The following is a 13,375-nucleotide window of genomic DNA, read 5'->3' as shown; positions in this document are numbered from 1 at the left end:
GGGATTCCAAAGTGAGGAAGGAAATCTTGTTCTGAGGCCTTCCCTGAGGAAGGAAGTCCTGTGAGCCAGGGTGGGAAGTGGAGGGGAGAGGCTTGGGGGCCAGGCCAGGTGGTGGGGAGGGGCTGGAGAACAGGCCAGAAAGTCCCGGGGCCTGGTGACTGACTCACTGGAACAGAATGTCCTGTTTCTTTTCTATTTCCTGGTGGATTCTCTGTGAGGGCTGGGATGGGAAGGGGTGGAAGGGGGAGAGGGAGGCAAATTCACACTGAGAGCTGGACTAGACTGCAGGCTTGGGAAAGTGGATCAGGGTCTATGGTGCCTTTTGAATCCGCCTCCCCTCGCCTCCCCCTATGGCTGCCCTGAGCTCATCTCCAGCTTGGACTCCTGCTGCAGGCCCTCTGGGCTGCCTACCTCCAGCCCTGCCCCTTTGTGAAGCGTCCCCACACTGTAGCCTCCTCACTGTCCTTAGAACAAAGTCTAAGGACATTCTTGGCCTTCTGGTTGGCCATTCAAGGCCCCCTGGTCTGTTTTGTGCCTACTTGTGTTCCTTTTGTCCAATCCGCACTGCTCCAGTCCTCAGACTCAGAAAACCCTGCACCTTCCCTTCTCTGTGTCTTTGCCCAAGACGAATTTGTTACTCACTCCTATGGGTTTCCAATTTATTATTATTATTGTTGTTGTTGTTATCATTATTTCTCTTGGCACACTGAACACACTCTCTTTCCCTAGAGATTTACGGCAAGATTCAAAGGCCCCTGCCTTCATAGGACTGAGAACTCTTTGAGGGCTCCCCACTGCCCAGGGTGGGACCAGTCCACACAACAGATGGTCAGGAAAGATTCCCAGAGCTTCACGCTCTCTAGAAAAGTAAATGTGCTTGGAATAACCACTGCCAGAAGCTTGGGGCTTCAGGGACACCAGGTATAACAGTAGGACCCTGCAAGGATTAGGCCGTTGAGCTCCTGGGGCCTTGTTGAGGGAGCTTGTGTTCCTACCCTATCTCCCCAGTGTTGGGGGTGTGTGGAGGTCTGTAGCCTGCTGGCTTGGACCATGCCCCCCATCCCTCTGCGGAGCCCCATGTCAGCCTTGGCTGGCCTGTCTTTCCTAAGTGTGGCTTCGAGCATCCTCTGGGAGAACCAGGATGCCTGCCATCACCTTTTCCCTTTTTAATATAAGTGGGATGTATGGGAGACTTCCCTGGTGGTCCAGTGGTTAAGACTCTGAGCTTCCACTGTAAGGGGTGCAGGTTCGATCACTAGTGGGGGAATTAATATCCCACATGCCACGTGGTAAGGCCAAAAGAAAATAAAAATATATGTATATGGAATGTATGGGGCGTGGTCTTTCTTCTGACCAGTAGACAGTGATGGATGCTGGGAGGACAGATGTGTGTCTAAGTGGTAGACATCTTTGGGAGCCCCACTGCATCTGGGGCTTATAGGCAGGGACTGTCTATCATAGGATTACAAAAGTCACAAGAAGAGAAAATACCTGGAATAAACCCTTAGGACAAGCAGTTCCCCTGGTGCCCTCCATCTCCCAAACTGACTAATTGATTTTGGTAATTCAGTCTGAAACCACAGGCCCCACAGATTGGCTCATCATGTTTCCTGTCTCCTGCTTCTGGTCGCCCCAGCTAATATAAATAATTCAAAGTGTCCAGCTTCCTGTCACAGCCCCCACTGGCTCCAGGCTCCTCCTCTGTGTAGGTGTCCGGTCATCTTAGAAAAGGGAAGAGAGAGAATTTAGCAGGGTATCATTTACTAGGAATTGTCACTCTCCCATTCTGTGTGTAGGCAGTTTCCTACAACTAGTACCAAAGAAAGTTCACTGGGCCTTGGAGAAATTGACAAGGACCCAGGCTGTGTATCCCTGGGCTAGGCCTTGGCCCTCCCTGGGCCTTTGCACTCTGGTCAGTAAAACTGTAGAAGGAGGCAACTGCTCTGTGGACTGGTGGTACCTAGAGAGAGCATCGAACTAAGAGGAAAGGGAGGAAGCCCCTCCTAGACTATTTGGTACTCTAGTTATCACTACTAACTAGCAGTAGGCCTTGGGCAGGGCATTTAACCTCTGTGACTATGGGCACTGTTACCTCTGAAATGGAGATAACATCACTTCGCAATGTTGCTGGAACCATGATACTAGACAGTGCCTGACGGTGTCTAGTACCTGGAATTATTGTTTCTTACATACCTTTTCTCCAAGGTTGGGTAAAGTGAGGCTAATAACCCGGTCTACTTTCCGGAAGTGGTGGTGGTCTCAGGAGGTGTTGGCTGTGGAAGGGCTGTGACCGAGTGACAGTCAGGATGGAGCCCCTTCTGGCAGACTTACTTATGGCCTGGGCCTGGCTCACCCCCTCCCCTGAGTCGATGAAGTGGACACCCTGGCAGGGAGCAGGGCTGGAGTGGCATGGGTGTGCATGGGGGGTGAGGTGGGGTGAGTGCAGTCACCAAGGGGGCCGGCAGCTGTGCGGGTCCTGGGCCCTCACTCACAATTGGAGGAAGGAATGCAGGAAGTGCTCACAGCCGCTCAGATATCTCAGAGCCTCGTCCCAGGCAGGACCAAGGCTGCAGTACCCTGGGAATGAGTGTGCCATGGCCTGGCCCCTGGGGTGGCCACCGGGCCAGGAGCCCACGGCACTGCGTACAGCCAGAGCTGTCTCTCGCGGAGCCCAGGGTAAGTTTTCACAGCACGAGCAGGCAGCGAGGAGGGCTGCCTGGAGCAGAGGGGAGGCTGGAGCAGAAGACCGGGGAGGGGGACTAAGGAGCCCACAGTAGTTACTGAAGAGCTCAGATATCCCTCCCGGAGCATGACCTGCCTTATCTCAACAGCACTCTCCCAGCCCGTGCAGAAAAGGAGGCCGAATGAAAGGGCACTTGTTTCCAAGCAGCACTCCCTGCATCTGGCCCAGAGCTGCCATTGCCTCCTCCCCACTTTTGTCCCTGCCCCCAGCACAGGGCCAGGGGTTTGAGAGGCAGCAGATAGGCTGATTCAAGGACTGGCCCAAGGTTCCTCCAGGGGAGGAGCCTGGGCTCATCTCGGATCCACAGGACGGGGGGAGTATTTTGTCTTTTGTCTGAGTGTACAAACACTCATGAACTCCATATGCGTCATCAGAGGGCCGGGTTAGTGAGGCTCCCTCTAAGCAAAGTCTTCTGCCTTCTCCTTCCAGCCCCCTGCATCCAGGGAGTCTTGAGCTCACATCTTTCAGGACAGTGCTTCTTCCAGAGCTGCCAGGGGAGTTGCCCATGGCTCTTAGAAACCTGGCCCGAGGCTTAGAAAACAGTGACAGAGACCCCCTGAGATCGGAGTAGAGCCATGTGGGGCACCCAACGGCCCAGAGGGGGCACCAGCCAGGGCCTCAGACCGATATCTTCTTAGAAGACCATCGGGAGAGCAGCTGGAGGAGCAAGGGTACCTGCTATCACCAAGAGCCCCTCGCTTCGGATGGGGAGCTAAGGTCTGAGACGCATCCCGGGTTGCTCAGTGGGTCAGTGGCCAAACGGGGCCATGGAAACGGCAGTGATTGGAATTGTGGCCGTGCTATTCGTGGTCACCGTGGCCATCACCTGCATCCTCTGCTGTTTCAGCTGTGACTCAAGGACCCAGGATTCTCAGGGGGGCCCACACCCCAGCTTCACGGTGGCCACGTTTCGCCAGGAGGCTTCTCTCTCCACGGGGCCAGGTCACCATGTCCAGCCAGTGGCGGGTGTCCGGGACTTCTGGACTTTCATGTGAGACCTACCAGCCCCCAGGATTTGCTCTGCTGGTGGTCAGACTCATCTACCCCCCCGGCAAGCCTTCTCTGTTGACCCACTCCTTCAAGCCTGGCATTCCTGTCCTTCCCTGCCTGTATCCAGAAAACTCCCTGTCCCATCCCATCCCAGCTTGCCATGGCCTCCAGTCTGGGAGATCCATGGTGATGGGGCCAGGTGGGAGTCAGCTCTGACCCCTGAGAGCTCAGCTGGACCAACCCACAGGATGGGGCTTAGGAGAGGTCCGGAGCTTGAGTGACCGGGCAGAGCTGGGTGGTATGGTGGGCCAGCTCTTCTGAGCTTCACGGTGAACTGAAATATCACTGGACTTTATAGTGAACAGAGTGTTGGTTAACTCAAGTTATCCCAGGATGCCTATGAAACTGGTTCTATTGCCACCAGAGGAAGCAGCGCCCTCAGTGGACAGTTTTACAAACTTATCTGTTCCTCTAATTGAGTCATTTTGCTACTTGCCTGTGCACATCCTGCAGAGCCCACCCCTGAGATCTGCCTCCTACCCGTTACCTGAAATCAGCCCTGAAATTCTGAAACCAAAGTGATGCTTCCTGGGAACTGGCAATGTATTTTATAATTGAAAATGCATATCCTTTTATGGGTCTCCCAAGAATCAGGGTTGGGGAATCACAAAAGGAAACAGAAGAGAAAAATAGAGTCACAGAAAGTACAAGATGTTTTATTAACAGGAAAGCCAGAAAGAAGACTTTGAAACATATTTTGAATGAGACTTTATTACTATATTCTTATAGGTCACTTCTATTCTTAGAGACTAAGTGACCTGTGTCACTCAGGAATGATAGAAAAATGATAGAACTCCAAATGACAGAACTGAAAGTTAATTTTGAATAAGTTAAAATGTTATGTTATATTGACAGTATGTAACAAAGCTCTTGTTTGCATCACAAATAAATAGATGTTCAGTTTTTATTTATAGAAAATCTGTTTTCTCTGTACCCATGAAATAAATGCCGGGCCATATTTAGCATATGGTTTGAAGGCTGCAGAATTCTGAGTCTCCTGACTCATGTCTCCAGCCAGCCCTGAAGGAATGACTCTCCCAGGACCTGCCTGTTGAAGGGGGCAGGACTGACCTTGCGAGGAGGTCTGGCCTCTGAGGGTGCCCGGATGGGCCACTCTGGCCACGGAAGGACTCTCAGAGAGAGAGGCTTAGGGCTGCAGAGGTGCAGAAGGGTAAGGGGACAGGGAGAGAGTCAGGCTGGTGGAGAGGTGTGGAGGCGGGTGGTGTGGGGTGAGCATGGGGAGGGAAGAGGCACAGCCCAGGGACAGGAGCTCCTGGCGACCGCGTCTTGGTCACTCTGGACCCTAGAGCCCGCAAGCAGGGCCTTCATAGAGCATGTGGAGGGTACCGGCTGCAGGGAGGACCTGGAGGTCCTCAGTTGAGTGGAGTGAACTGTTCAGGTCATGTTCTCTGAAAGTGAAGCCCAGACAGAGTTTGGGGTGCCAGATGTTTATAGGGATCAGCATGTGTGAGGGCAGGAGGAGGAAGCAGGATTAGACAGAGGAAGGAGACAAATAATGATGCAGGCCCTTAATATCCCCCCACCTTTGCTGTCTCTGAATGCTCCCCCACAGCCTCCCAAGTTTGACCTCAGGCAAAGCAGCTCTGCAGCTGAGGCTGGCCCTGAAGTCCTTCCGTGAACGGGTCCTGGGTGGTGCATCTCCACAGGAGCTCAGCTGCGGCCTGTTCTCAGAGGTGCACCGACCAGTCAGAGGTGGCTGAGCATGTCCAGGGACAAAGAAATAACGGGCACGGGAGCTCCAGGTGGGCAGAGACGGCAGTGCGAGACCTGGGAGGGGAGAGAAGAGTGGGCCTCAGCCTCTCTCTCATCTCAAGCAGAGTTAGCTCTGTTCTAGGTCGGGCATCTTCAGCTGGACCCAAGTATCAGGACCCCAGGCCCAGGGCTTTGCCTCTGTATCGTGTGGTCACATCCTTCCCTGGGTCCGTGGAGGGAAGGTCTGTAGGCTGGACTCACACAGCTCTGAAAACAAGCAATGTGGGGGGCAGCCTCACTGTGCAGGCGGGCAGTCTGTCAAGCCCTGAGGTCTCCTTATTTGCTCATTCGCTCATCCACCCACTCATCCACCCACCCATCCATCCACCCATCCATCATGCACCCATCCATGCACCCATCCATCCACCCATCCATCCACCCATCCATGCACCCACCCATCCACCCATACATCCACCCATCCATCCACCCACTCCATCTACTCAGCCTTACTTCCTCATCTACTCATGCATTCATTCATTCATCTCATCACTCATTGTCATTCACTCCTCCATTCAATAAACACTGGCTGAGCACCGACTGTGTACCAGGCCCTGCCTAGGGAATGTGGGAGTCAACCAGACCTGGTCCCAGCATTCGATGAACTCCCAATATAGTCACCTGGACAAGGGTGCAAATAACACAGGTGCTCAAGGGAGGGAGAGCTGGGAGACCCAGGGAAACCTGGGAGGAGGTGGCTCTCGAGTTGGACTTGAAGAAAAGTTGCCACTTCAGCAAGCAGAGTTTGGGGGAGGGTGTCCAGACAGAGGGAGCGGCGGCATGAATGGAGGTTCAGAGAACGTGCGGGCAGGGAGTAAGCAGTTCAGCGTGAGTGGGCGCGAGGGGACGAGGCTGGGCCACAGCCAGCTCCTGAGGGAACCACTTCTGGCCAGCATGTTTCCGGGCAACAGAAGATGAAGGCAACAAAGAGGCAGCCTCCCTTGTCAGGCTGGGTAGAGCAGTCTTCCCTAGCGCACACACACACGCACACACACGCACGCATACACACACACCAGCGTTGCAACCTGCTGTTGCCACAGGGGAGAGGTGGCCCCTGCAGCAGGGGCTGGAGAAAAGGTTCTTGGAGACTCAGGGGGTGGCCGGCCCACAGTGGAGGTGGAGCCGAGGGTGAGGGAGAGGCTGTTCCAGGGAAGCAGGGAGTTTGAGAAGGGCAGGCAGTCAAGGCCAGCACCCTGGAGCAGGCTGACAAAAAGGAGGCGCCAAGGAGGAGCAGCTAGAGAAGGGGCAGGAAGGTGGGGAGCGAGGGGGGCAAGAAGTGGGGAGTAGGGTTACCCGATCTAGCAAATAAAAATACAGGACATCCAGTTAATTCTAATTTCAGGTAGACAACAAATAATTTTTGGTATACATAGGTCCCATGCAGTATTGGGGACACACTTATACTAAAACATTACTCGTTGTCTATCTGAGGTTCAAATCGAACTGGGTGTCTGGTATTTTATCAGACAACCCTACAAGGGAGGGAGTGGCTCTCAGAGAGGGCGGGTCAGTTGGTTGAAAGCATCAGGGGGGCCAGCGAAGGTGAGCACCCAGGCCTTGGGTTAGGCAACGTGACAGTTGACGATGACCTTGGCGAGAACGGTTTGAAAGGAGTGAAGGGAGCAGCCCCACGGCGGTGTGCGTGTGCGCGGGCGCGTGCGTGCGCAGGGGCGGTGGAGGCAGTGGGAGCTGAGTCAGCAGGAGATCACAGCTGAAGATAATCTGAAGGGAAGCAGGGTGATGTATGGTGGCCTTTTGTTTTTTTTTTTTGGTACGCGGGTCTCTTACTGTTGTGGCCTCTCCCATTGCGGAGCACAGGCTCCGGACGCGCAGGCTCAGCGGCCATGGCTCACGGGCCCAGCTGCTCCACGGCATGTGGGATCCTCCCGGACCGGGGCACGAACCCGTGTCCCCTGCATCGGCAGGCAGACTCTCAACCACTGCGCCACCAGGCAAGCCCCTACTACTGGTCTTTTTAAGAAGGGGAGGGAGGTTGAGCATATGGAAGGCCCGAAGGAGAAGGATTGCCGAGGGAGACACTGACAGCCGCCAGCGAGGAAGGGACCCACGGAAGGGTGGGGCTGGGAGCTGGAGCACAAGGAGGGGATCCGAGGGGTCAGGTCTGGATGGCAGGTGGGGGGCCAGGCAACGCTGCTGGGAAAGATGCTTGAGGATATGGGTAGATGCTCATGTTGTGTGGGGGGCGCGTGGGGAAGGAGGGAGATGAGGGCATCATGCCAGATAGTCTGTTTTCTTGGTGAAGCAGGAGCATCTGCTCAGAGATGGGTCTAGCGGAGCTGGGGTCAAGGAGAGCCTGGAATGATGCCCCAGAGAAGGGAGGAGCAGCTCCTACAGTCCTGCTTTTCTTACGTGTGTGGAGTGTGTGGGGGCGAGAATGTGTGTGGTCTGGGTGCGGTGCGTGCGTGTGGCATTTGTGTGTGTGCGTTGTATGGTGTGAGTGTGTATGTCGTCAGGCGTGCGTGTGAGTATGCAGTGGTGTGTGTTGGCCTGAAGTGCTCCTGCCATTCCTCCCAGTGCAGCCCATTGTGTAAGAAGAGGGAGGGGTTCTCTCACAGGCCAGCACGGAGCCCCTCTATCCCCAAGGGAGGAGGTGGCAGTGTAAGACAGGCTAAGGCTGGCACCAGGAGGCTGGCAAAGCCGGGAGTGTTTACTTGGTGGCGCTGAGGGAAGAGGCTGCTCAAGGTCACCTGGAAGTCTGGGTGGAGCTGCACTCGAACCCCCAATCTCTCAGTCCCCAAATGCAGCATTCTCTGTTCATTCTGCTAATATTAGTTCTTATTTATTGGACTCCTACTGTGTGCTAGGCACTATGCTTTCTGCGTTTCATCTTGTCTTTGCTCACAGTGACTCCCTCATCTCCATTTTACAGCCGAGGGACCTGAGCCCCCGCTGTGGGTTGCTCTGGGCCGATGCGTCCTAGCGCTGCTAGAACCTGCAGACACAAAGTGAACCTGCCCTTTTCCTCTGTAAATGGGGGCTGCAAGTCTCAGCCGACCCATTTCATATCTTCAGGATGAAGGAGAGGCTGGAGCACCAGGGATCTGATTTGCCCCGGGTTTCCCTGTACAAGAGCCTTGCTCACACGTGACCCACCTGGATCTGTCTTTGAAGAAGGAAGAGGTCTTTGCCATACACAGTTCGAACAGGCAGCCCAGGAAACCTCACCCCAGATAACTCTGCCAAGGGTTGGACTGCTGGGTTAACAGACCTCAGCCCTGGGCTGCCCAGCCAAGGCCTCCCTGCAGAGGTAGGGACTGTGCCTCTCCACGCCCAGGTCCACCCCAGGACAAAGGGGAGGGAGAACCCTGCTCCACTCTGCCCAGCTCTGTCCCAGCGCTGCCCCCGCCACTCCCTGGCTGGGCCTCAGCCTGGTGCAGAGGAGGTGAGAATCCTGCCCCCTTGTCTAGAGGCCATGTGAGGGAGGGAAGAGCCTGGAAACCCATCTGTCAGGAGCCCCTGCCCCTCCGCCTGCCCTTCCTCCACACTCCTGACCCTGCAAGCAGCTTAGTGTTTCTCTCTGGGACAGGCTGGATTCTGGAATCAGGAGACCCTGAAATAACATGTTTTCCGGAAAAGTACCTTCCTTAAAGGAAACCACTTGTTCCAAGGAGTTGAAAAGGGCCATTGTGCTCTGCCAGTCCCCGCTCCCCTCAGGACAGGACACTTGAAAAGACACACACTGCTACACACACACACACACACACACACACACACACAGATGCATTCATCCAGTGCATTTGTAAGAGTGAAAGGAGCAGACTAAACACCAATCAGAGGGGGGCCGGGCAAATCCTAGCAGAGACACAACATGACACTAGGCAGGTGTAAAAACAATGAGGTAAATTTAAACTCATTACCATGAAAGGGCATTTATCATATATCAGTGAGTAAAAAGTAGAGGGAATTGGAGAACTATAAACGTGCCCTGTGGTAAAATCCTATTTCTGTTAAAATACACTTAGATGCATAGAAGAGGGTGTGGAGAGCTACACGCCCAGGTGTTAAGTAGTGACTGTCTCCAGGTGGGCGGGGTGTTTGTGTGTTTCATGTTTTCCCTTTTTGTTTATCTGTATTTCTTGTAATAAATGGTTTGCTTTTGGATAAGAGAAAGCAAGAAACTAACAAAGGAAAAGAACAAAATTAATTTTTCTAAGCTATAAAATGAACCAACTCCAATCTGAGGAAGAGATATAAAAACCCAAATGGTGAGAAATTCTCAGGACCGACAGACAGACACACACACACATATTCTGCGTAATTCACAGGGTTGAGGTAGAAATGGCTGAGGAGTCGGGGAATGGTTGCTAAGTTTCTAGGAAACGCTGGGATCTGGATGTGAGGGTGACTGCGGGGACTTCAGGGCCTGAGGGGTGTGTCTGGGTGGGTTGGGGAGGGTAGAAGGAGTGTCCTGGGACTCAGCCTAGCCTGAGGGAGAGGCTTAGCTAGACACGCACCTACCTTCTGCCTCCTGAGAGAGCGTACGGATCCTTATCCCCGGTCCTCAGTTCAGGCAAGGCTGAGAAACCTGCCAGGGCATCTCCTGCCTCTGCCGCCTCCTGCCTCCGCCCCACACTGTTGTGGAGGGAGATAGCAGGGCCCACTGCTGGTAGGGGCTGCCCTGCCACCACTCATATTACATGGCAAAGGGAATTACAGTCGCTGATCGAATTCCACTGGCTCATCAATTGACCTTAAAATAAGATTATTCTGGATTGGGGCTTCCCTGGTGGCGCAGTGGTTAAGAATCCGCCTGCCAATGCAGGGGACACGGGTTCAAGTCCTGGTCCGGGAAGATCCCACATGCCGCGGAACAACTGAGCCCGTGCGCCACAGCTACTGAGACTGCACTCTAGAGCCCGCGAGCCACAACTACTGAGCCCACGTGCCACAACTGCTGAGCCTGCGTGCCGAGAGCCCATGTTCTGCAACAAGAGAAGCCGCCACAATGAGAAGGCTGCGCACCACAACGAAGAGTAGCCCCCACTCGCTGCAACTAGAGAAAGCCCGCGCGCAGCAATGAAGACCCAAAGCAGCCAAAAATCAATCAATCAATAAAAAGATTAGTCTGGATTATCCAGATGGGTCCAATGTAATCAAAAGGGTCCTTAAATGTGAAAGAGGGAAGCATGAAAGTCAGGTCAGAGTGATATGAAGGACAGCAGCTAATAAATGAGGGCAGCCGCTAGAAGCTGGAAAGGAAAAGACAAGGAAACAGACGTAGCATCCCCAGATAGGAGCTCAGCCCTCTGACACGAATCCCGGTGAGTCCCATCTTGGACTCTGGCTCCAGAACTGTAAGATTGTACCTTTGTATTGTTTTAAGCCACTAAGTTGGCGGTAATTTGTTACAGCAGCAGAGTATCCTTGGCTCCACCATTAGTGCTCACCAAGGTTGGAATTTGCCCATCAGGAATCCCTTTTCTGGGATGTCGAACATGTAAGGTAGCATCTGAGGGGATGCAAGTATTAGAGTTGAAGAAGGCGGTTGGGCTCAGGGGATAGATGGGCTGGACTACTTTAGAGAAAAAGATGGGAAGATAGAAATCAAACTTCTCAGATGAGTAGGGTGAGAGTAACAACACGGTGACTGCCAGGCTGTGCTAGGTGTTATGCGACGTGTATCTCCAACAATCCCAGTCCTATCCTGTGGAAACAGCCATACAGGCACGCAAGGGTGTTCTTGCAGTTTTATTTTTGATAGCAAAATATTATAAAGATCCAAGTACCATCAGCAGAGAAATATATAAACAAATTGTGGTACAGCCACTAAATGGAATAATAGTCATTACAAAAATGTACTGACTTGGAAACTGCCTACTAAAAATAGAGAAAGAAAAGTAAGTGACAGAATGGTCTTATAAGAAGAAAGGGGGAGCAAATAAATAAATATCCTTTCTTCCTAAGGAAAAAAAAAGAACCAAAAAACTCCTAAATTACACTTATGTGTATGTGTTTGTATAAACATAGAGAAAAGTCTGGAAGGATATGATTACCACTAGGGATAGGCTCGGAGGGAGAAGGAAACACTGTTTTCTTTATATTCTTCTGCATCGTTCGAATATATTTTAACAAGAATTTGTTGCTTTTTAGTCCATGTAACATTATTTTTTAAAAAGACGGTACAAAGGTTAAAAAGAGTAAACTTTACTATTACTGTTGTTATTTGCAAAAGGAGCTCTCTGGGCGGAGGAATGCCAGAGCTCCACTTAGCAGGAACACTCTGGACACAGATGAACAAAATTGATTCCTTTTCCTGTGTGAGCTTAGCTGGGGAACGAGGTAACATGAATCCTGTGAGTGGAAAAGTGGAGTCATCCTAGCCTGCCTGGCCTTTTACAGATATGTGACCTGACATTCTGCGAGGGACCTGACATTGCTCTAGACTGTATGGCAGTTCCAGACTGAAATACAACTTTCTGGCCCCCGTTTCAGTGAACTTGGAACTTCCTCAAAATTCAAACCCCCTTTTCATAATTCATAATTTTCATGTGAGGAATAAAAATGTCTGTGTTTTGCTGCCTGATCCCACTTTAAATCTGAGGTCTTGTTTATGTCTTGAAACCCCAGGTCTTAAAAGGAAGGGACACTGGCAGAGAGAGAGTCCTAGGAAAGTAGCCAGGGTGGGGCGTGGAGTCTGGGGTCCTTGCTCTTCCATCAGGCTCACAGCACAAGGGCTGGATCAGGTGTGTGGAAGTTCTCTGTCTGTCCAGCCCCTGAAACTCTACAAGGTGTCCCAGGTTTGCAAAGCTCTTCTGCAGCATCATCACAATCGTCTCCTGCGATATGCACGGGGACCCAGGGGAGCGGTATCGACCGTAGTTTACAGATGAGAAAACTAAGACCTTGAGACACTAAAGTGATGAACCCCAAGCCATTCAGCAATTTGGTCTCAAAGTTTAGGACAGAGTCACATCTCCTTATTCTCCCATCTCCTTCAACCAGAGTTTCATTTTTATCTCCTTTATATCTTCTATTTCCAAGGTAGATTTTGTTTGATTAAAAAAAGGTCTGCTGCTTCAGAAAGTTTGAAAGTCAATGATCCAGAATGATGTTTCCAAATTCCCAACTGATACTAATGTTCAGCAGTCAGGAATGACAAATTGGAATTTCCAGGAATTCTTGAGAATTTCTGAAATCATAAATTATTATGCACTATTCATAACACTTATTTACATGCTTTTAAATAATGAGTGACCATAATAATAAACAATGAATAATTTTCTGTGATAGAATGATGTTAAAAGTTTCAGAAGTTTTCAGTAAATAACATAGTTTTATAGTTTGTTATTATTATGGATCAATATATTATGACAAGATTATTTCAATAACATGGAAAAATGATCTCTACCTAATACAGACATTGGATATAGAAAACGTTAAAAGGAAGGAAACATTAACCCCAAATAAATGCCAAACAAAATCACTTAAAATTGAAAGAGAATACCACAAATATCTGATATTTAAAAGTTATCATTTGAAAAATGAACTTTAAAAAGACAAAGAATTAATTGCTCCAACTTTAAAAGACAAGAATTAAAGATAATCTTGATCTTTGCTTTGTGACAGGTATTCCAGACATAGAAAACTTTCATTTTGCATTGATGTTGGTTGAATTAAGAGTGTGTCCCAAACATCTTCAAGTTGAGTGTTAGGGTGCATGTTGCTTCATAGAAGCTCATTTCCTTTTTTAATTATAATTTTTTTTTTTTGGTCTGCTTGCCTCAGTCTTGATTTTGCCATTGAATTTAATATTGCCCTTGCTGGTGGCTACTGCCTGGACCTGATTGGAGA

The 13,375-nt window shown here is 51.1% G+C and overlaps 1 protein-coding gene across 1 annotated transcript; it reads left to right on the top strand.

The window, feature by feature from the left end:
- The first annotated feature begins 2,551 nt into the window (after positions 1–2,551).
- SPAAR (small regulatory polypeptide of amino acid response) lies at positions 2,552–4,688 on the top strand. The gene is made up of 2 exons (XM_060013394.1): positions 2,552–2,676; positions 3,173–4,688. The coding sequence occupies exon 2, from the start codon at positions 3,511–3,513 to the stop codon at positions 3,736–3,738; it is 228 nt and encodes a 75-aa protein (XP_059869377.1). The 5' UTR covers positions 2,552–2,676; positions 3,173–3,510; the 3' UTR covers positions 3,739–4,688.
- Positions 4,689–13,375: the final 8,687 nt, after the last annotated feature.

This window comes from Delphinus delphis, chromosome 6 (genome assembly GCF_949987515.2).
Source record: "Delphinus delphis chromosome 6, mDelDel1.2, whole genome shotgun sequence".
Taxonomy (NCBI): Eukaryota; Metazoa; Chordata; class Mammalia; order Artiodactyla; family Delphinidae; genus Delphinus; species Delphinus delphis.
The sequence above is the reverse complement of the archived record's forward strand: the minus strand, read 5'-3'. Positions and strand labels throughout refer to the sequence as shown.